At 32.1% G+C, this 27,893-nt stretch overlaps 1 protein-coding gene across 8 annotated transcripts in view; it reads right to left on the minus strand.

Annotated features, from left to right (window-relative positions):
- Positions 1-27,893, minus strand: part of LOC139496087 (protein prune homolog 2-like) — a 101,022-nt gene that overhangs the window by 5,050 nt on the left and 68,079 nt on the right. For all 8 annotated transcript variants that reach the window (XM_071284541.1, XM_071284539.1, XM_071284540.1 and 5 more), the window contains 5 exons: positions 9,165-9,557; positions 6,093-6,243; positions 5,021-5,155; positions 1,234-1,395; positions 463-565 (listed from right to left, as the gene is read on the minus strand). In XM_071284541.1, coding sequence (XP_071140642.1) covers positions 463-565; positions 1,234-1,395; positions 5,021-5,155; positions 6,093-6,243; positions 9,165-9,557 — 944 coding nt within the window. The remainder of the gene's footprint in view (positions 1-462; positions 566-1,233; positions 1,396-5,020; positions 5,156-6,092; positions 6,244-9,164; positions 9,558-27,893) is intronic.

Consider the following 27,893-nt stretch of genomic DNA (forward strand, 5'->3'; position numbering starts at 1 on the left):
ATTTCAACTGTTAGCCAGTTCATCATATCAACAATAGTCTTCATAATTCATTAGTGATCAGAAGCTTGTTGTGAGTTTGAACCAAACTCATGGCAAGGTGTTCTCCAACTATGACATTAATTGACAAGGTTGCCAGTTTTCCTGCCTAATATTGTTACTTCACAAATAAATCTTGTCCGCCAAAAGTGATGATGGAAATGGTGTATAGCACCAACAACCAATCAAACAATCTTGTGATACCAAACCAATATAATTTCAACCAATCAAACAATCTTGTGATACCAAACCAATATAATTTCAACCAATCAAACAATCTTGTGATACCAAACCAATATAATTTCAAACAATCAAACAATCTTGTGATACCAAACCAATATAATTTCAAGACTGTTTTCCTCATAATAATAACTTCTTTTAAACCTACGTTTTGAGATAAATGCAATAAAAATATTTCAGACTTACAAAAATAAATTATCCATAACATAATTATAATCTTTACGACTTCTATCGGGTAAATAACAACCAGAAAATACTATAATAGCATTCAGTCCATCACCATAGTAACCTGAAAGTAAACAAATATGGAAGTCAGTTGAAGTTAGTAATGTAAACTGATGAAAAATGCGAACATTGCAGCAGTCATTTAGCCTAGAAACCCCAAAAAATTAATGTTAGCATTCATTCAAATGTAGATATGTTACAAAAATGTTGGACACACATCTCTACAAGTGGTTGACAAAACCAGAGAAACACAATACTGGTGTTCTTTCTTTCAAAGTAATAGGAAGTCATTGGAAGTTCAAGATGGCTACAACAGCCCAATAAGAGAAACTTACTGTAGATCAATTTTTAAACATGGGATCAATTTTCCCAGATTTTGTGGGTTTTAGGGACGACATCAAAAGATCTATGTAGGATAAAAAAAACTTAAATCAAATAGTTTGGGAGTGGGGGGTTAAAATTCTACAAGTTTTGTATATCTAAAATCGATTTTTACATATATCCCTATTGGTAAATCAATTTTTTTCCAAATTAAGTTAAGAGGGGGGTGGGGGTGTCAGTGAAAAAACTATGTGAATTAAGTTTTTTATCCTACATTGAACTTTTGATGTCGTCCCTTAGAAAGCTATGAATTTTAATATTCAGTAAATTTCACCTTTTTATAAACTTGTATGTAGACTTTGGCAGTCATAAAAATAAAATTTCCCCCTAATTCTCAAAACTGGTACCTACCTCCATGTGTGAGAACTTTTTTATATGGGTCAATGACCTTGAGGTCAATCTTCTGTTGTTTCCCATTGATTTCTACACCTCGCCAATGTTTGGCGTCCTGGTACTCGTCTTCAGCGCTGTATTCTGCGATAGGTTCTTTTGGAATGCTTACAGGAGTATCATCTGCAAAGGAAAATTAGAAATAATAAAATTGAGAATGGAAATCGAAAATATTCCAAGAGACAACAATCAAACCAAAGAGCAGAAAACAGAAAACAGATGAAGGCCACCAATGGGTGTTCACACAGCGAGAACGTACACTATCCGGAGGTTGGGCTCAGCTGGCTTCTAAATAAGTATACAATAGAATTCAAAGTAGCTGTTACCTCACTTGGTTTAGGGTGTAAAGTTGTTGCATTGGCAATCATATGATACCACATCTTCTCTTGTACCTATATTGCCAATGGCAAAGTAGATTTAGTAACTGCTCCATTCAGTACATCCGTTGGGTCATCTTTGTAAAAAAAAAATTTGTTATCTATAGAAGGTAAGAATTTTGTATTTGGTTAAGAAATCAATAATATTGAACTTTTGCTTGTAAGCAATTTTTATGATCAAACAATTGCGTTCAGCAAAATATGTACGGTATTCATGGTCTAGTTATATTTATAAACTATTGCTATTCACATATTTGAAATTCCAAACAAAAAATCTTTACTTTTCTAAACTGCAAAATAATTGTTAAACAAAAGAATATTTCATGTTATCATAATACAGTTTTCTTAGTAATTCAATCTCTTTTGTCAATATTAAAAATTTTGAAACTTCAAGAATATTGAGTAATTTTTACATTCTACAATTTGCAGAGTTTTGATACTGTTAAACAGATAAGCGACTAAGGGAAAAATTCAGCTCAAAAGATCAACATTAAAATCTACATTTCTGTAGCCTGAAATTAATGTTTTTTAATACAATTTGAAGTGTGATGCAATATATATCTGTTAGATTTATAGCACTTTGATATTGTAGCTTAATTCTGTCTGTGAATAACACAAAAAAATAAAAAAATCATGATTTGCAGTAAAAAGCAATAAATATCTGCAAGATTTACGACAATTTAATATTTGCATCTGAAATCTGACTGAATAATACAAAAAAATAAAGAATTTATGAATATTTTATTGCTTTATCTTTATATTGAGATGTGCATCAAAACAAATTCGTAGATTCTAGAAGACATTTTTTGTTTGTTTGGTAATAAACTTGATTTATATCCCTGTTGAAAAAAGATAATTTTGATTTGTTTATGACTGAAAACTCCCATTTTATGCATCTCAATTTATCTATCTCTTAACTTAAACTCATTCCATTCATTCAAAGGCCATTTGATAAATACTTGCTGTGGATTTATTTAGTATCATTGGGTACCAGTTTTCATGGATTGAGATTCACTTGTATTTTATTTTATTTAAAATAAACCAAACCTTTCCTAAAATCAGTTTTAATTTTAACTGGCTACTTTTTTTTCTTACAAACGAACTCTCCCAATGAAAGAATACAATAGCTCTGTGGAGTTTTATGTTTTAGACGAATAAGTCAATAACTGATTAGTTAGGAAAAATGTAAAGTTCCCATCGAATTAACTCCAAAGCTATTGTGTAAGTTCACAGGGAGAGTTCCTTTTACCATAATTTAATTAGCCAGGTAAACATAAAATAGTTTTGTAGAAAGGTTTTGTTTCCTCACAATATTGGTTTTGCCAAAGCCTTTTAGAAACTTTGTATTTTACTGAACGATTAAATCATATTTTACCTTTATACTGGGCCCTGAAATTGGTATTCTAAGAATAATTAATGAATCGTAATGTAAATTTTGTCTGAATGTATCTTTATTTAACAAAGGGAGACAACTACTTACTTTCCCATTCTAAATCCCCAGGATTTTCAGTAGTATCTATATGGTTACAAGAGCGCAATTATTCGTAATGCATTTTCCATAGGGTACCACTAGTGTTCCATATTTTTTTTCTCGAAGACTACACTAACTAGGGAAAATCGGATGGCAGTTCCTGTTAGTACAAATGCTGGTGTTGCATTACAACTAAAACAAAATATAGGGTCATGCGGCTCAAATTGACTTAAAATGCAGTTGAAAAAAATCGTCTACTTTTTTCGCTTAATGAAAAAGGCATATTTTTAATGGCTCCGACGTGCAGAAATTGAAGATATTTTCTATGCTTCGTAAAATGTGAATATGATTTTCGGCAATTTTATAACCTAATTGGATAAGCTTTCGATTAAATGTAATTCCAATCCTGTATCAACCAATCAGAAGCCGTATAGGATTCTATTCTGAGTACCATCTTGGGGTAAAAAACTTGCCGGTAAAATGTAAACAAATAATTGCGCTCTTGTAACCTATACAGTAGGGAAAAAAATTTCCGAAAATAAAGCGCCCGCGCCAAAAGTCGCGCTGGCGTCTATCTAGATGATATCACATCTTGAAAACATTATCTGATCACTCTCTGAATTTGGAGAATTAGTTTTTGCCCGCCGATCAGGCCTAAAATTGGAACTGATTTTTTCACCAAATACGGTACTGGTCAAAGAGACATGAAGATAATGTTAATTTATTGGCCTAATTTTTCGAAGGTCATCCAGCACTGATCATATTGTCGACAAAACCGTTTTGATATGGAAAAGCTACATCGAATTTTGAAGAATGGCTATATATGAAACCATTTCTTAAAAAAACACGTTTTTGAAACAGACTATAGTTTTTCCAAATGTTGCAAATATGATACTATTTCTACTTTGGCAAGAGAAACTATTCTTGGACTACGATATTCAATGCCAAGATCAATTTTTCTACTTTGCAATTTAACTAAATCGTTGGTATTTGCTTAGGGACCCTTTTGGCCAATTTTCACGAAATTAACTTTTTGCTAGAATAGCAACTGAGACACGGTCGTTAAGGTTAAAAACCAAAATTTACCTTCAAATTCAAGATAAATACATGCTTTTTCCGATAGAAACAGTAGATATCACAAAAACGTTGCATTCTCTTCATACTTTGTCGACATTCGAGCCCACCCTAGATTCAGATATAGAAATAAATACAAATAGGAAACAGACTATAGCATGAATTCACGTTGATGAAAGTCCATTTGATCCCGTTTCTCACAATTTCACATTTTTTCCGAGCTAAATGACAATTTTTGATATTTTTCAAAGCCTTGTTAAAAAAAAGTGTCATTTCTCTATAGGTTACAAGAGCGCAATTATTCGTAATGCATTTTCCATAGGGTACCACTAGTGTTCCGTATTTTTTTTCTCAAAGACTACACAAACTAGGGAAAATCGGATGGCAGTTCTTGTTAGTACAAATGCCGGTGTTGCATTACAACTAAAAAAAAATATAGGGTCATGCGGCTCAAATTGACTTAAAATGCAGTTGAAAAAAATCGTCTACTTTTTTCGCTTAATGAAAAAGGCATATTTTTAATGGCTCCGACGTGCAGAAATTGAAGATATTTTCTATACTTCGTAAAATGTGAATATGATTTTCGGCAATTTTTAAACCTAATTGGATAAGCTTTCGATTAAATGTAATTCCAATCCTGTATCAACCAATCAGAAGCCGTATAGGATTCTATTCTGAGTACCATCTTGGGGTAAAAAACTTGCCGGTAAAATGTAAACAAATAATTGCGCTCTTGTAACCTATATCATCAGGGGAAGCATAGTCCTCTTTAAGAATGTTAAAGTAGGCAGATATCTATAATCTACAAAGGGAGACTACTACTTACTTTCCCATTCTAAATCCCCAGGATTATCTGTGGTATCTATATCATCAGGGGAAGCATAGTCCTCCTTAAGAATGTTGAAGTTAGCAGATATCTTCTTCTTTTTACGAGTCGTCTGTAAAGATGTTGGCCTGTTTGCTGAAATAACACATAATATTGTATCATATATGTAACACGTAACATTGTATTATCCAAATGACACATAATATTGTAGCATACACATAACACATAAAATGTATCATACATGTAATACATAATATTGTATTATACATGTCACACATAATATTGTATCATACTTGTAACACATAAAATGTATCATATATGTAACACATAATATTGTATTATACATGGAACACATAATATTGTATTATACATGGAACACATAATATTGTATTATACATGGAACACATAATATTGTATCATACTTGATCATTACTCGGAGTTTGATATTTTTGTTATCATAGTTTTTGCTCAGTGGTACCGTGTAATAAATATCAAAATGATACGACTACCGGTAATTGGTTTCCATCTAAGACATACTATTTTTCTTCGCAGAGTTTTGATCAATATTTATGCAATAATATTTCAATAAATTAATGTGAAAATTCTAAATTGACATCATGTTTAGTTACTCAATGAAAGGTATCTAAGATGTATATGAAAGTGCAATTCAATTAAAACATGTTCTAAGTGTATCTCAAACCAAAGATTAGCAGTCTGACAATCAGACAGGAAAGGAAACATCACTATAAGAAAAATCTCATTGGCAATCATAACTCATCGATCTCCTTATTTCTATAAGGAACATCACTGCAAGAAAAGTCTCATTGACAATCATACCACATATCCTAAATTTTTATAAGGACAAGCTTCATTGGGAATCATACCACATCTGAGTGATCTCCTTATTTTTATAAGGATAATCCTCTTGTTCTATTAAAAAACCAAAATTTCACAGTCTGACATTCAGACAGGAAAGGAAACATCACTATAAGAAAAGCCTCATTAACAATCATACCACATGTCCTTATCTGTTTATGGAAACATCACTATAAGAAAAGTCTGATCATCTTACCAGGTCTGGTACTATCACTACTATCAGAATCCCCACTACTGTGTCTGGAGCGTGAATCACTGGAATCTGAATCATTGTCGGCGGTGACACCCATACCAGGTATGGGATCCTCGTGCCATTCTTCTGTCATATCCATACCTTTCTTTACTGGCTACAAAACACAAATTGTTATAATGTACAATGAGATCATCATACAATTTTATTGAACAAGAATGTGTCCCCAGTACAGGGATGCCCCATCCGCACTATCATTTTCTATGTACAGTGGACCGTGAAAATGGGGGAAAATCTCTAATTTGGCATTAACATTAGAAAGATCATATCATAGGGAACATGTGTAATAAGTTTCAAGTTGATTGGACTTCAACTCCATCAAGAACTACCTCGACCAAAAACTTTAACCTGAAGCAGGACAGACGGACGGACGAACAGACGAACGAACAGACGGACAAACCAGAAAACATAATGCCCATAAATGGGCCATAATAAATGGGGCATAAAAATTACTGGAAACATTTCCTTAATTGATAGCTTCATCTCAAAAGATGTTTTTAAAGTGCCTGTCCCAATTCATAAACCTCGTCAGTAGTTTTCTTATGTAATATCTTAATACTTTTTGCTATTTGTAAAATTTAGTGTCGATGCCAGATTTTTGCTAGTTTCTGTTAAATTTATTCACAGCTTTTAAAGATTTGGGATGAGTAATAACTTGGCACACTGTATAGACACCTTTTTATTGTTCAAGTCTGTATGCTGCCTTTTAGATGACATATATTTTTGTCATTGGGTTGCTATCTCATTGAAATCTTTACCCCATATTTTATTTTCCACCCCCTCTCCCCCACACTATTCAGTCCACTCCTACACCACTGTAATGATAATAAAGGGTAATCTATACTCCCCCTCTCCCCCACACTATTCAGTCCACTCCTACACCACTGTAATGATAATAAAGGGTAATCTATACTCCCCCTCTCCCCCACACTATTCAGTCCACTCCTACACCACTGTAATGATAATAAAGGGTAATCTATACTCCCCCTCTCCCCCACACTATTCAGTCCACTCCTACACCACTGTAATGATAATAAAGGGTAATCTATACTCCCCCTCTCCCCCACACTATTCAGTCCACTCCTACACCACTGTAATGATAATAAAGGGTAATCTATACTCCCCCTCTCCCCCACACTATTCAGTCCACTCCTACACCACTGTAATGATAATAAAGGGTAATCTATACTCCCCCTCTCCCCCACACTATTCAGTCCACTCCTACACCACTGTAATGATAATAAAGGGTAATCTATACTCCCCCTCTCCCCCACACTATTCAGTCCACTCCTACACCACTGTAATGATAATAAAGGGTAATCTATACTCCCCCTCTCCCCCACACTATTCAGTCCACTCCTACACCACTGTAATGATAATAAAGGGTAATCTATACTCCCCCTCTCCCCCACACTATTCAGTCCACTCCTACACCACTGTAATGATAATAAAGGGTAATCTATACTCCCCCTCTCCCCCACACTATTCAGTCCACTCCTACACCACTGTAATGATAATAAAGGGTAATCTATACTCCCCCTCTCCCCCACACTATTCAGTCCACTCCTACACCACTGTAATGATATTAAGGGTAATCTATACTATGAAATAAGGTTGAATAAATCAATTATGCAAAATTTATTACATGCTCATATGCAGACTTTTGCAAAACTACAAAATCAAATGACCACAAAAATACATTTTTTCTAAGACCATAAAAAATGGTATCAATGAAAATAGGTGAATTCATAGTATCAATTGACATTTAGAACTTTTTTGGTCATGTAATTTTTATCCTTTTTTCATGAGATGGGTGTTGTTGTCTTTGTTATCCTTTTATTTTACTTTTATAGTGAAAGACAACTTAAGGTATCCACCCACTATTACACAACCGCACGTTAACCACTTCAGGTGTTGGTTTACCTTGTTCAAATTCAAGGTTTTTTTTTATGAAAGCACTAGCCCTGTTCAATCTTAACAGTTCTTTGTTCTTTTGAAAATGATGTAAATGGTTGTTAATAAGAAAACAAATTGATGAAATGTGCATACAAGAACAGCTCAAACAACTTCAATGTAAAATACATCTTAAGTAATGAATTCCTGAAATCCTTATATCCTGAATAATGGTTGCTTCAAAGTTTACCTCTACCATAAAACTCATTTGATAACTCTAGGAGGAGGAATTATTGATGTATAATTATATTATACTAATTATATCAATGCTATTTAATGCTGAATATTATTTTTGTGCCCAACATAAGTTTTATTCAACCTCACATGCGTTTTAAGTTAAAAGAAAACAGAATACTTGTCATGATTGTACATCTACATTCATTATATACTGCAAACAACTAGAATTTGTGCACATGTTGTTATCAAAACTGTTTGAGGAATTTTTCCACATTTTCCTAACTTGTAAATACATAAGTTATCTTATAAACAAGAATGTGTTCATAGTACATGGATGCCCCACTCGCACTATTATTTTCTATGTTCAGTGGACAGTGAAATTGGGGTAAAAACTCTAATTTGGCATTAAAATTAAAAAGACCATATCATAGGGAACATGTGTACTAAGTTTGAAGTTGATTGGTCACTTCAACTTCATATAAAACTACCTTGACCAAAGACTTTAACCTGAAGCGGGACAGACAGACAGACAAAAGATGGACGAACAAATGAACTGACCCACAGAGCAGAAAACATAATGCCCCTCTACTTTCATAGGTGGGTCATAAAAAATTCAGCAATGATTTTATTTGTAAAGGAGCATAACTTGATCTATAAATTAATGTAAAAGTGACTCTACTCAAATTCATCCTTGGTCTGTGTTTTGTGTTTATAATTATTGTGTATAAGTGTCATTTAAATTACATTTGGTTGAGACAAAGTTAAATTAGATAACAGGAACCCATTTCGGGTTGTGTGTTACATTTGATGCCTGAGGCGAGGGCATACAAACCTTTTTGTGTGAACTGCCATTTAAGTCTTTGATAAATTTTTACACATCTCACTTACCTTAACTACTTTAGGTTTTTCTGTTCCATCATCTGTTTTCTCTTGTTGTTTCACTGACAGTTCTTCTACTTTACTGACAGGTTCTTGTGTTTTGTTCTCTGGTTCTTCTAATTTACTGACAGGTTCTTGTGTCTTGTTCACAAGTTCTTCTGATGTACCAACAGGTTCTTTCGATTTACTGACAAGTTCTTGGTTATTGTTCACTGGTTCTTCTGATTTACTGACAGGTTCTTGTGTCTTGTTCACAAGTTCTTCTGATGTACCAGCAGGTTCTTGTGTCTGGTTCCCAGTTTCTACTGATATGTTCTCAGGTTCTTTGCTGACTGTTTCAGGTTCATTCTCAACACTTAATTGATTATCAACAGTTTCAACTCGTGTTTCTTTTAAATCCTCCTGAAATAAAAGTAAATAGGATTGTCATTTCATCTGCATTTAGATGTACTGGAACGTTACAATCTTTAAACAAAATCAGGTCTTGACAAAAACATGAAAAGTTGCTTACAAGTCAGGAAAATATTGAATTAGTTTTTCCCAATTCTAAAGTTCCTGATATCAAATGTTACCCTTTCAAAGTGAAAACATCATAAAATACTTTACAATCAAATTTTCTCATTCCCATTGGAACATTAATCAAAGTAATCAAAATACAATTATTGTATAATAATGCTTTATATTTCTATTGATTGAAGTGTCTACATATTGTATATGGTTTTTTCTTCCAATTAAGTTAATAGATTTTAGTTTGACATGTTTGGTAAAAGTTTGCAGATTGTAAAATGATGAAATAATTTCATAAATAGTTTAGAACTTCATCAAAGTTTATGATTCCCTTTGAAATCATTAATAATATCATAACTTTTATTTCTAGCATAAATATTCAATAATTATGTATTTTAGGCAAATGAAACTGCTGGTTTTAACCCGTCATTTCCAGAAAAACTTCACTTGTCATGTAATATTTTTTCTAAGAATTTCAACCTTAGCATATTTCAAAATTAGGAATATCATAGTGGATTCATATATTTGTGACATTTTCTTATCATATTGGAAATATCATAAAATTGAAAATGAAAATGGGGAATGTATCAAAGAGACAACAACTAGACCATAGAGTAGACAACAGCCAGATGCCACCAAAGGGTCTTCAATGCAGCGAGAAAAGTCTGCACCCGGAGGCATCCTTCAGCTGGCCCCTAAATAAACATGTATATAAATACAAATTATTTATTTTGATAACTCTAGGAGGAGGAATTATTGATGTATAATTATATTATACTAATTATATCAATGCTATTTAATGCTGAATATTATTTTTGTGCCCAACATAAGTTTTATTCAACCTCACATGCGTTTTAAGTTAAAAGAAAACAGAATACTTGTCATGATTGTACATCTACATTCATTATATACTGCAAACAACTAGAATTTGTGCACATGTTGTTATCAAAACTGTTTGAGGAATTTTTCCACATTTTCCTAACTTGTAAATACATAAGTTATCTTATAAACAAGAATGTGTTCATAGTACATGGATGCCCCACTCGCACTATTATTTTCTATGTTCAGTGGACAGTGAAATTGGGGTAAAAACTCTAATTTGGCATTAAAATTAAAAAGACCATATCATAGGGAACATGTGTACTAAGTTTGAAGTTGATTGGTCACTTCAACTTCATATAAAACTACCTTGACCAAAGACTTTAACCTGAAGCGGGACAGACAGACAGACAAAAGATGGACGAACAAATGAACTGACCCACAGTATATAAATACAAATTATTTATTTTTGATTGTGGGATGTGAAATTTTTAACACAATTATTGTTGTTTCTCTTCTATGTAAAACATCCTCCTTTTTTAAAAAGCTAATATTTTGACCTATCTTAAATTTCACTTGGCAGGCAATATTAAAAGCCTACATAAAACAGCAGATTCTAACAAATGTCAAACAGTGATTTTGGTACATCAAAAGAAAAATCATTATGAATTCAATAATGAACTTCAATGCCCTTTGTGATATTTACATAATGTGACATTTTCATATTTTATTGAAAATATTATATTTGATATACAAATTTTATTAACTTTTGATAGTGGGCTTCCAACATGCCAATATTTTCACAGTATGAAATAAGGGGACCTGCTCCAGTCATGCTTCAATGATTCCCTATAGTATATAATCAACCAAAATTTTCTCTCCGCCTATGTCAATCCTTGAAAAAAAGTGAAAATATAAAGACAGGCAAAACACAATAGTCATCCAAAAAAATCCAGACATTACAATGTTGTTAATTGTGTACTAATTGAATTGCATTTCAATCTAATTTTAGCAAATTCGTTCAGTCTCTCTAATGAAGTTTACCAAAGGAGCCTCACAACATCATGGTTTGGCCCAACACCAATATTTATTTCATCAAACAATATTGGACAACAATCAACTTTCTAGTCTAGACAATTTCTGGCAAATGATACTTACAAATGAATTCAATGTACTTAATGGACTTTTATATACTGTTTCTAATACTTATCTCTACTACAGAGAGTTGTTATAACCATTGCTTAATGGACATTTTATATACTGTTTCTAATACTTATCTCTACTACAGAGAGTTGTTATGACCATTGCTTTAATTACTTTTTCCAGTAATTTACAAGAGTTTTATAGTTGTGGCCTTCTGAGGGTGATTCTGGGTATTTCATTGAGACAGGTCTTGTCAGCGTTTTTGTAATTCTTCTCATTAATTAAAATAACAGTCAATTCTTCATAAATGACTAGGTGCTGGTAATGCAAAAAAATTTGATTCCTCATCATGACTACTTTATAAGTACAGTTTGAATTTTGAGGATAAGAATGTTAATAAATCTACATATCAATGCCAACTTGAACGACTTTTCACCACAAATCTAACACAAGATTTGACCTTTGACTTTTGTAAATTAGATTTTTCAACTTTCAACTTGGTACAAGATTAAATGAAAGTTTTTTGTTTCATTTTGCCTTTAAATTCAGAATTTAGATTGTTTGATAAGTTGTTGGTTTCTTAATGTCCAGAGGCAAGTATTTAAATTATGTTATAATAAACAGAGGTATCATTAGTTTCACAATGATGTGACCAGAGTAACTAGAACTACCGTAACCTGGTACAAGACTAATAGACAGACTCACGGACCAGAAAACTAATGCCCCCTTCTCCTATTGGTTGGGTATAAAAATAACAAAAAGAATCACCTCCTCATTGCAATAAAAAATCACTGATGACAGCTAGGCATTTATTCATGACACATGACTGTTCTTCCTTACGAAGTTACAGTCTTCAACATGGAACAATTTACCTCATTCTGTCTTACAATTTCAAGACAGTGTATTTTTTTTACTAAAGAATTATAGAATTTGGCATTAACTCTGACATATAATCTTAACATGTACTCAATGAATCCTAAAAAAATTTAACATTTACACGTTTTCCTTGATCGTTATTAATAATACATGCAATCGCTGGCAGTAAATGTGGAATCGCTGGCAGTAAATGTGGAAACGCTGGCAAAACACGCAAAAACACAGGAAAACGCCTTTAAGCATGCTGGGATTTCATTTTTTAACAATCAGATAAATTTATGACAACCCACCCTGCCACTTACAAAGATATTAAATTATTCCAGTGAATTTTGATCAAGGAAACAAAACTATGCACTTTGTTGATTTGTTATTATCATAGTGAATCTTATCTCAGTTTGATATTAAGCATATTTATGATGCATGCTGGGAAATATGCATGGATTTTGTATTATTTCATGTCTTGAAATGTTAAACACACAAACTGATAAGTGCTGAATGATACCAGCTGTATATCTTATCACAGACACCTGTATGTAAATATCTCAAAACTGGCAGAAACTCTTAGCTGTCAATTTTTCGCAAATAAGGGGCTAACATAAGCTGAACAAGAATGTGTCCAAAGTACATGGATGCCCCACTCGCACTATCATTTTCCATGTTCAATGGACCGTGAAATTGGATAAAAAATATAATTAGGCATTAAAATTAGAAAGATAATATCATAGGGAACATGTGTACTAAGTTTCAAGTTGATTGGACTTCAACTTCATCAAAAACTACCTTGACCAAAAACTTTAACCTGAAACATGCACTTTCATTTTCTATGTTCAGTGGACCGTGAAATTGGGGTCAAAAGTTTAATTTGGCTTTAAAATTAGAAAGAGCAAGTCATAAGAAACATGTGTACTAAGTTTCAAGTTGATTGGACTTCAACTTCATCAAAAACTACCTTGACCAAAAACTTTAACCTGAAGCGGGACAGACGGACGAACAGACGGACGGACAGACGAACGGACGCACAGACCAGAAAACATAATGCCCCTCTACTATCGTAGGTGGGGCATAAAAATAAAATTGAGAATGGGATTGGGGAATGTGTCAAAGAGACAACAACCAGACCAAAGAGCAGAAAACAACTGAAGGCCTTCAACACAGGGAGAAAATCAAACACCTGGAGGGGTGCTTCAGCTGGCCCCCAAACAATAATATATTTTTGTTTTAAGGTTTAATTTGGAAATCTCCTTCTGTAATTCTAGAGGGGCAATAGTGGCCTTAATTAAGTTGGTTCATCCTAAGCAATCCCAAGGAGGTTGTGGGTTGTGAATTCATACATCTGCATCTGGTAAAACAAGATAAATGTAGGATATCCAAGTACATTTAATGGCATCATGGTGTAAGTGTAAGTTATATCAGTGGCAGCTTTGGGGAAGGAGACGGATAAAGGACATACACCTGCTTTTATTGAAAATATATAATTTTTAGCATATTAAAATAGTCAAAATTTAAAAATTTCTTTAGGCAGTATACATTTCTTCAGGAATTATGCCCCTCCTCTTACAAAAATCATGAGTCCTTGCCTGAGTTAAAGTACAGGATATGTATATTCTGTCTATCCATCATTTTTACTTTCAAAAGCTACCAACTGTAGACGTATTATCAATCGATCATTGGACACCAATTTTTGTGGGTTTCGTGCAAACAGTTGAACCACAAAATCAAAGGTTCAATGAATTACAAATTTTCTATAGTCGTTGTATGCAGAAATTGGGAAAACATAGAAATCAAATATCCACTAATATGCAAGTTTTCCTCAATCTACGAAAATTGATACCCATAAAAATAAATGAATGTACAGTATTAGTGTTTTTAATAGGAACACATTGACTGGACACATCCCAATATTACTCTTGAGCAGCTTTTAAAATCAAGACAGATGTATATGTTATTCATTTGAAAACATTTTTCTGATCAATGAAAATGTTTCTCTGATCAATGAAAATGTTTCTCTGATCAATGAAAATGTTCAACAAATTTACAGTAAATAAAAACTGTAATGAATCTATCAGAAACAAACTTCTTTATTTATTTATGCATTTTATTCCTTAATTTTATCAAGTTTTATCAGCAATAAGTTAATTATCTCCCTTTGCTGCTGATATGTATTAATTACCTCCCTTTTATCAAAATTATTTATTGTGTATTTTGAAGTTTTGAACATCTGTAAATGATTATTTGCATTTTTTTTTTGCCAAGCATCAAAACTTATCCACCCAAAGGTTGAAGACCACTTTTGAAAGTAGGGTGTTAGCCATATATATATATATATACTCAACTGATAAAAAAGTTAAAAAGATAAAATTTACAAAATACTACAAATATGAAATCAATCACACATGTTGTTATCAGTTATCACATACATGTAGATGTGTTTTATTTTGGAAAGCATTGGTTGAATGTGTTCCCTGCTTTTTTTCTTAGAAATATCATAAAGTACAATCTTGAAAATCATATAAATAGCAAAACTTCTGAAGTGCAAAACTAAAAATGGTCACAATAACAAATGTTCCTGATGTGGATCCAAGATTTGGTAAAAGGGGGGTCTGTATTCAACACCTGTAAAAAGCAGGGATTTACCATAAATGAAGCTCCATAAGGGGGACTGGACTTAGAGGGGATTATCCAATCACAAAGCAGTTATTTCTTAGGACTAAATGTTTGATGAAATACTTGGTGACAACTGATGACTTGAAGCAAGTTTATCTGGTCAATGAAAACTTAGACCAAGTTTAAACTTTGATAATGACAACTTGGCTTCAAATGATCATATTGTAAGTTCAGAAATTATTTGCAATGTCAATTCTCAATATCGCAATGAATAAAATCACATTTTAGTCTAAAATGACAAAATTGCAATAATAAATGCACGCAATAATGTCTGAATTTACAGTAGTTGTTACCAGGGAAGGGCATATGAAACAATAATAAAATTTACACTGTTAAGATTATTGCTGGCAAAAATTGAACATACTTTTTATTTTATCTTCAAAGAAAGTCTATCCAATTATCATCCAATTTACGTAACTAATTATTGTCTGGCAAAATCTTTTATTTCACTTAATATGTCTTTCTATCTGCTGTGCATTCAAAGTGATAAGACAAATGTTTTATTTATCATGATTTATTTCAATAACTAGATGTATGATATTCTTAATTGATAAATTTAAAGTGCAAGTGCTGGAATGCCTGCACCAAGTCAGGAGTATGACAGTTCTTATCCATTCGTTTTTGATGCGTTTTGTTATTTGATTTTGCCATGTGATTATGGACTTTCCGAAATTGATTTTCCTCTAAGTTCAGTATTTTTATGATTTTACTTTTTTTTGTACATTCTGTTAGAAAAAAAACCCAATATTTATTAACTGTCTTGAGAAATTTAAATTAAGGATTTAATCCAATTTAGCATGTAGCTAAATTCCCAGATGTTCACTCCAATATCTGTTGATGTCTTTGGAATGACTCTCTGAAGACTTTTCCTTAAAATAGTAGTTTTGAAAGGAGAAGTTTTAAACTGCCTTAATGAATATTCACTAGACAAAATTCAATTTAGGTTTTTGAAAAAAGTTAAGATTTGAGAGTCGAAACATAAATGTTTTTTTTTTAAACTGTTTTAAACAAGTTGCTGCAATAAAGGTAGTCATCATGAAAATGAGTTTAACAACTTAAAACATTTCTTTTTGCAGACTTAGAAAACCATTTGTTATTATCCATTCATTCTTTTGAATGTTATTAAACCTTCTATTTGAATTTCCCTTTTTTCATGCATATTTCACAACAAACAAGGAATGATTTGAATCTGGAATAATTTTGAATTCTGGAAAATTGATTAGAAAATTATGATGAAAACTAACCCAACTAAATAGGGTTAGCCATGCGCGCATGACTAAGGTTAATTTTTCTTCCACTATCATTTTAGTATGAACTAACTAACCCCCTTAGGCATGCACACATGGCTAACCCTATTTAGTTAGGTTAGTTTTCATCATAAATTCTCATCAATTTTCCAGAATTCAAAATTATTCCAGATTCAAATAATTCCTTGTTAACAATGGAAAACCCTCATTGGCTATACAAGTACCATGAGTAACAAACAACCCTATTGTACTTTTAGTCATGTTTGTAACCTATACCTTTATACATGTTGTAGAGCTGTCAAATGAAGAACAAGCAATTAGTCAGATTTGATGGACTACCTAGTCAGAAGACATGCTGTAGAGTTGTAAAGTCTAATTATTGACTACATCTATGTCATAATTGATGACCAATAATGTACTGAGAAGGGGTTATAAAAAGAAGGTTGAACAGATGAAAGTAGAGGCTTACAAGATACAATGTAGATATAAGAATATGTGGTACCATAAAGTGCCAATGAGACAACTCTCCATCCAAGTCACAATCTACAAAAGCAAACCATAATAGGTCAAAGTACGGTCTTTTACACAGAGCCTATGGTTCACACCGAACAGCAAGCCATAAAGGGCCCCAAAAAAGAGCCTGAATTGCTCATCTGGTAACACCCCCCTTTTATTTTTTAAAATCAACCCTTCTCCAATGAAGCTACACATGTGATTTATATATGATCTTGAAAAGAGTCTCACTCCTGATATGCTGATGCTGCCTTTTTGGTGCCTTCCCCACCTTTCAAAATACAGTATATCCTAATCTGATCAACACGAGATCTGCTTGTTCTCAGTTGTTTAGTGCCAGAGTGGTCATAATACAAATATAATGGCACATTTTCCTGGCCTCAGGTCATCAGATTTTGTTATTGAAATAACACAACAGGGCAATCGGTCCTCATGTTATTATCACAATCAATTGACATAGGTTTGAAAATCAGCTGTATAGATAAATTTTCTATCTAATTTAGCAAAGATAGTTTGATGCACCCACTGAATTAAACAAATTTTATGTGTCATGTGTGTGGGGCTAAGGATGAACTTATGAATTAGCTTTTTTAAGAAAATACTATTTGAGGTAGCATGTCCAAAGTTCAATCTCTGTACATCAGTATGTATGACTAAAAATATTAACACCCTGTCATGAAATATTACATTTTGTTGTGCATATGTTTAACCTATCCCTGAATTATCTGTTTATAATACATTCCTCCTATTGAATCATGGCAGTGACCATTGTTTACAAACAGATCACAGAGATTTCACAAAGCAGAACTGTCTAAACTCTCAGATTCACATTAAACAAAGACTAAATCTACTACCCATTGTAATATATTCATTAAACTGATGTTTATAATGCATTGTTACATTGCAACAAATTCCATTCATGATAGATACAGGGTTGAAATTATGTACATTTGGATGGTAAATTTAAAAACTCCGTGAACATTGTAGAGAAAACCACGAACCTTTGAAGGTAAACCTAACAGAATATCCAAGAAAGTAAACCACAGACCTTTGTAGGGTAAACCTCACAGAACATTAGACAGTATACAAATCAATGACCTTTGAAAAGTCAACCACATAGAGTAAACCACAGACTTTTGGAGGGTGAACCTCACTCGGAACACTGGGCTGTACCGGTATATATAACACTGACCTGTGGACAGTAAATCCCACAGAACATTTGACTTTTTATATCAACCACTAAACTTTGAACAGCAAACCCCACAAAACGTAGAAAATAAACCTAAGTAACCTTCAAAATGAAAATCAGCTCCTGCAGCACAAATAAAGTCCAAAAAGCATATTAGTTGAACCAAAATAGAAGCTTTCAAAACTACAGCATATTATTTCAGCATATAGAATTGTAACTTTCAAGATTATTTCTGTATATGCTATTGCAAAAACTGCTCCTTTTTATATTAAATTCCAGAATCTGTGCCTGTTTATTATCTTTCAGAAGGAGAAAACCATTAACTTTTTATATGTTTTCCATACTTTTTTTAATTCAATTCTTCTTTCATAACAGGTATAACAAAGGAAAGGTAATTAAGTGTCAAATCCTAAATCAATCATCAAATCATAAACAGCTTCTGTATATATTGTAGAGAATTAAACTATGTCTGAGAAGGAACAGATTAACCTTCCAGATGTTTAACACCTGGATACATAGTGGCTGGCAATACACTAAAGAGGCTGACATGGCACTGTGGTAAACTGTAAAACATGGGGTGGTCAGATGATTTGGACCAGATAAGACTGTATTTTAACTGGTATAAAAGTATGAAATATGGGAGGATTTTATTATTTGGATTATAATGCTTCAGGCATAGGAAACAATTGGTTGAATACTGGTTGTCACAGTAACAATATTCAGTGTCAAATATGCCATGTGCAATTTGGAATAATGCAGAAAATAAACAATGGACTTAAAAAATACCAAACAATAAAACAAGGGATAGTGCGATGTCTTGTTGTTTAAATTTAAGAATGAAACACTGTAACTTAAATGTTAAATTTGGTAAAACTGTAAGACATTTATCATGTTTTAAATTATACTGTTTACTTAAGTTTGAGGTTTATATAGCCTTACGTTTTGGAATGCAAATAATTACTTTATATAAAGATTGCAAGGGACATCTTCTCCTTCAATATAAAGTTATCTGTGATTCAAGATGTGGATAACATAACAGTCTTAACTAAAATGTTTAAACTTTAACACAGGAAGTACCACAATACAACATTATTATTATACCCTAGGTATAAATGACAAATGGCCACTTACAGGACTTAAAAAAATGACCTTGGCATGATTATTCATGTTGATGATGAACTTCCTTCAACCTTTTATTAAATACATTAAACAAAACTTAGATGATAATTTATGTAATTCCCGAAGAGATTTAAAATAGTAATTCTGATCCTGGTCATCATAACAAACTTATCAAGAAACTCTTAAAAAACAACTGAAATCAAACTAAAAAGAATGAGTGAAAAATGACATACCCGTTCATTAGTGTAAAATCCAGAATAGTAATTTGCTGTATATCATATATGATAGTACTATATATATTATATATGAAGTAATAACATCCAGGATAGTAATATATAGTTGTATATTATTCATGAAATTATAGATGAAGTCATCCTAATAATAAATCACTAAGTGGGAAATAATACTACTAAGTGGGATATTTGGTATACATGGTATAATTACATGTAAAGTGTCATATACAACATTAGAGAATGTAATTATCTGACAGGACAAGTGATGGTCAATTACAAGGCCATCCAACCTTATAGATACATATAAACAGGGAGGTCATTTAATACTCCCATCACCCTCCCCTTTACATCTGCTCCTAATTTTAACTTTTAAGAGTTTAAAAATACATTAGCCAAAAAAGAAAGTACCTTGTAACCAGGAACTATTTGAAAACAAAATTTTAATCTAAAATTAATAGGGTAATAATTTATACTGAAACTACCCTTACTTATTTAAAAGATAGTATTTACTTTTATGTTGACCAATATATTAAAACTGTTATTGCATGCATGGTTTGAGTTGGTTAATACAAGTCCAGTAAACTGATTTTCTATTTCTCAGAACATTCCAGCATTCATGTTTATTGTTTGTACTTGATATTTTTAACTACATGTGGAATGAAAATAAAAGCATTCCATGACCATTTCCAGTCAAAATCTTTCAGTATGCATAATAAACTAACACCACTAAATAAACGGAGAAGTTCTTTTCATAAAATATATCATAACTTAAACTAAATGTAAACCACACTCCAATATTTCCGATTTACTGGCAATTTTTCTTGTTACCAAAGATTTACTATCAATAGAAAAAATAACCTACCATTGCATCAATTATGAGGTCCACCTTGAAGATAAATTTGTTTCCTTGTTTTTATACATGTTTACAAAACAGAAATTTTAGTTCTAGTTCAATAATTTAACTGATGAAATAAAAAAAAAACCAACATATTTAACAATCATAAAATCCAGAAGCTTTCAAAAGCATATATAGGTAATTTAAATATTGAACAAAAGATTTAAAAGGACAAATAAAGCATTGATAGCATATATAACCTCACCTAGCATATACTTTCATTTTAAAACAGGTAAACAAAATGTATTATATTTGTGTATGGTCTACCTAGCTGTTTTCATATGTCCGTATCAAGGTGAAATCATGCCAACTTTTTACTACACCAAAAGATATACACTTATTTTTGCAGAATATATTTCTCAAAAATTAAGACTGTTTGGAGTAACCATAATCAATTTGTAATTTGGAGAAGCTAATTTCAACAGGAAGGATGCCTCAGGCCTGCTTGAACAGGCAATGATTACGGACTAATTGGAACAGACACAAGTCCATCTATTGTGAGAAGGATAAACTAGTTTTTCATTTTCATCCTATAATCCCATTAAGTGGTTTTAAATTTTGTTGCAGCTTTATTATATTAACAGTTTTTCAATAGACAGAAAGAATAAACCATTTGCATTCTACTACAAAGTTGATATACTTAAAAGAAGCTGTGGTGTACAGTCAAGGAGATAGCAACTAACCAAAAGAAATCAACATTCTTTAACAATACACATCTCTATACAATATGTCAAACTTGAAATTACTAATATATTTCCAGTAATTTTACTTCAGTAACTGATAACATTGAGAATGGAAACACAGAACCTGCCAAAGAGACAACAACCAGAGCACTCAGCAGAAAACAGCCCTAGGTCAACAATGAGTCTAGCCCAAGGTCACCAATGAGTCTAGCCAAAGGTCAACAATGAGTCTTGAACACAGCAACAAAAATCTGCACCAAGAGGCAGGCTTCATCTAGCCCCTTAACAATTTTTTTTCCTACTCAGCGAAAATGGACTTCACAATAATCTCTGAAACATAATGAACCAAAATAAAAAAAAACATTTATGACTAAAAAAAGGTCATTTGGAAGACCTATAGACTTTATCCAAAGTTAAAACTAAGAATATGAGCAAGATATAGCAATGAAGCTCACTGAAAGAGAAAAAATATAGAAATTTCTCTCTTGTGATGAAAGTTCCCCATCATTAAAATGTGATTATGGATAAAGCTATGTTCTAGCTAGCTCTATCTGCCCTCAGATACCCATTGTTCAGTCTTATGGCACAATGACAAATTTTCTGCAATATTCCAGCATATATATGTAACAAATGAATATCTTTTTTCTGTTAAAATCTGCAGGCAGCTGTCATAAATCTTCCAGATTACATAATCTATTCTCACACTAGCACTTAGTTCACAGAGAAAACTCACTAGGGTTATTTGTTATAATTTTGACATTCTTGGCATTCTTTGAAACATTTTGAAAAGTTTTCAGTAATGAATCATGAATTTTATTTTAATATTTCACAATCAATTTAGTTTGTCACTTTTTTATGAATACAGTGAAAGCTGATTAAACCGAAACCCTGAATAAACCGGAAACCTGCATAATCCAAACTTGTTCTGAAGACCAATCATATCACTTTCTATGCATTGTGAACCTGTTGAAACCGAATACCTGCCAAAACCGATCAAAATCTCAAGTCCCGAAAGGGTTCGGTTTAGATCTAAGGTTTTACTGTACATTGTAGTTTTCCAGCTAAAAGATATTTACCATCAAAAAATTAATTAGAGTCTGTAATAGTGGTAAGTAAATAAACTAAAATGACTGCTGTTGACATGGTGGATGAAGTTTTCATTCAAGCATTGACTCATCTGACCACCACAAAGATCAAAAAGCATCTTACACATAGACAAAAGAAACAAAGAATGCAACCTAAGAGTATACTCACAGTTACTGACAACTAGTTTGAAGACCATGATTATAAATAAATATATCATGCTCTACCAGACTACATTATCAATCAGTACACATCCACAAGGACATCATTAACTGTCTGAGAAAGCATGACCTTATTCAATGCCAAAATATAAGTACAAAAAATTGGCATGGTTTAGAACAATATGAGTTTTCATAAATGCAAAGTAATACATAAGCAATTACTTTTTTAAAAACTTTATTTGAGTAATTGCAACCATTGAACTTAAGCATGTTAAGAGACAATAACATTTGATAATACTATGGGATTTAACTACTAGTAATACGTAACTATTTGGTTCTTAGAAGGTCAATGATAACTTTTTTTAATCAAATACACAGAAGAATCTTGGATGTTTTTAAATGTTTTACTGTTTTTCTATAGGAATGAACAAATTAGCAATCTGTTTACAGTAGACTATACTAAATTGCAAACTGCTTTATTGCATAGTTCTACTAATTGCAATTTTCTTCCGCACAAAACGATTTTCTTTTCAACTAACGTTGATATAACCATGTTACTTTGTATATCTACATAAGTGGCTTTTCCTTTAATTGCACAGAAAAAAACAACCATCTATAATTTGAAAAGAATTCGTATTTTGTAGAAATCTTTTATGTAGAAATAAGAAGATGTGGTAGGATTGCCAATGACACAACTCTCCACAAGGGACCAATTGACACAGTAATTGACAACTATAGGCATTGGCAAATCCAGGGGGGGGTCCGGGTTTGGACCCCCCTTTTTTTTTTTACGATCAATGCATTTGAATGGGGACATGTGGTTGGAACCCCCCCTTTATCCTGGGTTTGGAACCCCCCTTTTTAAAAAGTAATACTGTGATATTATATATATAATTAGTACTTGAAATGTTTCTTTATGTTGTATTTGCATAAATTGTCATGTTTAATGTGTTTGTATCTTGGAATACGCATTGTATCATATGTGCTTTGTCCAATAAAATATTTGAATTTGAATATTTGAAAAAAAAAAAAATGGCTGGATCCGCCCCTGATAGGTCACTGTAAGGCCTTCAACAATGTATAAAACCCATACTGCATAGTCAGCTATATAAGGCCTGAAAATAAATGACAAATGTAAAACAATTCAAATAGAAAACTAATAGCCTGATTTATGCACAAAATAATGGTCTGCAAGTCATGTTTCATTCACAGTTCTCACCAAAATAAAGTGTCATTCAAACCAGATGTCATTTCCACTTCAAAGTATTCTATATCTATCTCATTAAACATACCATAATTATCTGCACATGTAAAAACAGTTAGACAGACCTCATCCACAGCCATGACACAAATCTCATAACATTTTATACACAATGAAACATGATTGAATCCCTATGAGTATCAGTGGGAAAGTCAGCAAGAAGTGATGTATTTTTCTTCTAAATACCTTCCCTTAAAATATTGCACTTTTAAAATGAAATTTATTAAAATAGCTATTATGGATAATTTGCTTCTTTGTGATTATGCAGTTTTCGATAATATAAATCTCAACTATGTATAAGAACTGACACTTGGTTGTTCTAATAGAGTGTCCAAATATGCTTAAAATATTAGGAGTATAATTTTAAAAAAGCTTGGTATAATCCATAATAGCTGTCAGTGATTAAATGGACCTTCAAGGAAACCACAGGGTTCAGGACTACAATGGAACTACCTTAATTTCTAATTTTTGACTCTGAAAATATATGCTTCAAGAAATTCTGTCATCTTTTACAAACATTGGAAATAAAATACTGTAAAGACAATAAAACCTAAAACAAATTAATGTATAAACCTTAACCGTAAACATTACAATTGTAACAGAATTGTTTACCAGTAATTTGTCTCTCAAGAATTCATTTCAAGCTAACATTAGGCTGTCAAATCTTACAATCTTTATGGACCTGTACTATTACAAGGCAGACATCAGTTCCAGTTCACTGACAAATGTGCATGTTAATATTATGCACCACTGACAAATGTACTGCAGATATTGGGTTCATAGTACTTCGTTAAATATAATTTACTAAATTTCTAGTAGATCAGAGTTTGAACATGAATCAGCAAGGGATTCAGACATTCCTCCCTCCATACTCCCTTGAAAACAAACAAGTACAACTGAAGGGGGAGGGTAGGAGGGGTCCTGATCCCGAAATCCCGGGCTTAAATACTAGAAATCCCAAGGTCCCGATATTAAATAAATTAAAATCCTGACATCCCGAAATTCGAAAAAAGAATTCCCGGATCCCGAAAGGGTCAATCCTGAAATCCTGAGCTTAAAAACATCCGATCCCGGAGTCCTGATAAAGGTCCTATCCCCCCTCACTGAAGATTATGAAAGTTGAAATTCAGATTGAAGAGACAGGCACCTCAAATATCCCCCATTCGGAGACATTGTGACTAGTCTTGAGAGACAGAATCCTGTTGCCAAAATACAGTAATGACAACTGAAATACCACAAATTAAACATTTTAAAAAGTTGCTAGACACTTGTAAGAATGAACATATATATATCAGGACCAATAGTCAAATGACTATTGTGGAAAAGGATAGAAAACAAAATCATAATACTCCTCTCATTAGTCTGTAGATCTAAGCCTCAACCCCATACAAAAAATTAACATTAAAAATATTTAACTTACTGATTCTAAGTATTTCTTTTATTACTTTTAGATAATTCAATATATCCTAAAACTTTTTGAATATAACTTCTTATTCCTGACTGCTGCTACGGAAACTGATTTCACAAATTGTAACAACCTGTTAATTCCAGTCTGGCATATATTTATTTCAAATCAAGTAACGAATATTGAAATATTAAATCAACTCACCCACTAAAATTGTATATCTGCTGACATTTATAACTATTCATTACATCCATAAAATATGTTCCAATTACACTCACAACAAATATATCAGTGAAAAACTTGATTAGAGCCACAAAACCTATAGAACCACTTTCTATGATAAGATCCCAGTAGAATATACAACATATCCCTCCATTATGTAAAAGTCTGTCCTGGGTGATGTAATGAGATAAATAAATACTCCCAATGTTTACTGGTCTCATTAACTAACATGTAAATAATCTATGTTTCCTGTTGCTGATGCTGAGAGGCTTCCAACAGGGGATTCTGCTAGTTGGTGATGATGCGAGAGAGGCACAGCAAGGGGGAGATAATCTTATACTTCCTGTTTTAAAATGTCTTTATAATTAACTTTGTGCAATGTATTAGATGGTTTTTACAAGGAAGAAAATAAACTTTTAATCAAAAATAAATAGAATACTTTAAAATGTTGCAGAAAATGTCAAGAGGCAAGAGGTCAGGTCAGTGTCAGAGGTCAAGCACTTCATCTGACATTTTGTTGAAATTGCAGTGAATAGTATGTCTAGAAATTTAACATCCTTATAGACATCTTAATACTTAACTGCAACCCCACATTTAATATGAAGCAAGTTATATAACTGAACTTTAAAAGTCTGTCCTCAATTGTTTATGTGCACTGACAAATGATTATCAATTGAAGTTTAATAAACAGAAAATCTAATTTATATCTTTTTAAGGCTGTAGTTTTAATGGCTTTGTTGTTAAATTAAACTAAGTTTATTTTTGTCCATTTTTAAAACTATTTGGAACAAATCATATAAAATAGAATTAAAAGAATATATATGGCTTTAATGCTGAAATTATTTTTTATACTTTTGCCTACAGCAACAAGGAGGAGGTAAACGATCAAGTATCCATTGTTAATTTCACAGCAAATATTTGATATGAAATGAGATGTGAATACTATCTACCAAAGTTCAAAATTTAATGATTTGAATGTAAACTACTTAATTCTTTTTTTTTTTTAAAGTTAAACCACATAAATAAATAATTAAATTTGAACTGACCTGAAATATTTACATTTTTATCCGACAGATCAGTGGTTTCCTATGAATACATTATAAGTAGAGAATTTCCTGTATAAAGATTTATTTCAAGGGTTTTTAGATAAATATTTTTATGAATAACAAAGATAAAACACAGAAAGACAATTCTATCAAAATATACCAATTGTTTGTGGTTTCCTTTATTTGCCTCAAAATTCATTTTGTTATCCCTCTTTTTGTAAATCTATAGTTTTATGTCAGCCTTATTGCATTGTATTGATGAGGGAAACAAAAAAAGTACAACCTGGAAACTTTAATTAAAATATTTTGCACTTTTGACAATGACAGCTATATGTAAAATGATCTTTGATTGGAGATGCTGTGGGATATGATTATCATGTCAGCCCTTATTTAATGCAAGATATCCAATTAAACTAAATATGCTTTGCAATCATTCTATAGATAATAAAATGACAAGTATATTGGTTAATATTCATGGAATGTAAAATGAGCAAAATTATCTTTTTTGTATGCAGTTTCATAGAGTTTAGTTTGTTAGGTTGCTGATGATGTGTACTTTAATTATCCTCTTGTTCATGTTTATTCAAAGGGCTGTTAGGTAAAAAAAAATACAGGGACAGGATGATACTTTTTAATTTATATCCAGTGGCGGATTCAGAACTTTTCCTAAGGGGGGCCTGCTGACTGACCTAAAGGGGAGCCCGCTCCAGTCATGCTTCAATGATTCCCTATATAATCAACCAAATTTTTCCCACGAAAGGGGGGCCTGCCCTACCCCCCCCCCCCCCTGAATCCGCCTATGATATTACCATGAATAAAATTTTAATTGTCTTTTTCTCGTTATTGTTCAGGCTCTTTTATCAAAATAATTGTCACTAAGCAAATTTTATTAGCAGTCCACCCTCTCCCACCCTCAGTACAATAAATTCTGGAACAAAAGCAAGAAAGGCTGTAAATCTCCTGTGGTAATGTGTTCATATTTCAACAACCCACTGTCCCATTGCCTACTGATTGGATATATTTCCTTGCTTGTCTGAATTCTTTAATGTGACAAAAGACTGCAGTCTAAAATCTAAACTTAGGATCAACAGCTAAGAAAGACAACTCTAAATATTATTTTAAAATAAAAGTGATAAACACTTTGTTGAAAATTTAGGGTACAATTTTAATTTTTATATTCTCTGCTAATCTCATATGCCTTTCAAATACACATGTTTCTTGTAGAACTTCTCTCATTGATAGTATAACATATCTAGATATACCATTATATACTGTTGAATGTATGTTTGTGCTGATAAACAGAGAAGCAACACACGAGAATATCCTACCTTTCATTTTTTCAACTGTCTATTGAAATTTGATGAGAAAAGAAATTAAAGATAACAACAGCAAATATATAAAAAGAAAAACAGATTCTTTCTTTCAAAGCTTTTTGCAGATCCCAAAAAAATAATTTCAATAGCTTAGCCAAGTTCTGTAGTAGTTAAGTTGAATCATATAGTACAGCTGAAAATGCTCATTTCATAACATAAGGAATATAAGGCCAAAAAAAATATATACATGTTTTCTGCACCCAGTCATAAAAAAACTGTAAGGGCATCAAGATATTTTTGGTGTATTGACAAAACTTAAAAGATAACATGTTTTCTCCAATTCTCAATCATCCAAATCT

Source organism: Mytilus edulis, chromosome 11 (assembly GCF_963676685.1).
Source record: "Mytilus edulis chromosome 11, xbMytEdul2.2, whole genome shotgun sequence".
Taxonomy (NCBI): domain Eukaryota; kingdom Metazoa; phylum Mollusca; class Bivalvia; order Mytilida; family Mytilidae; genus Mytilus; species Mytilus edulis.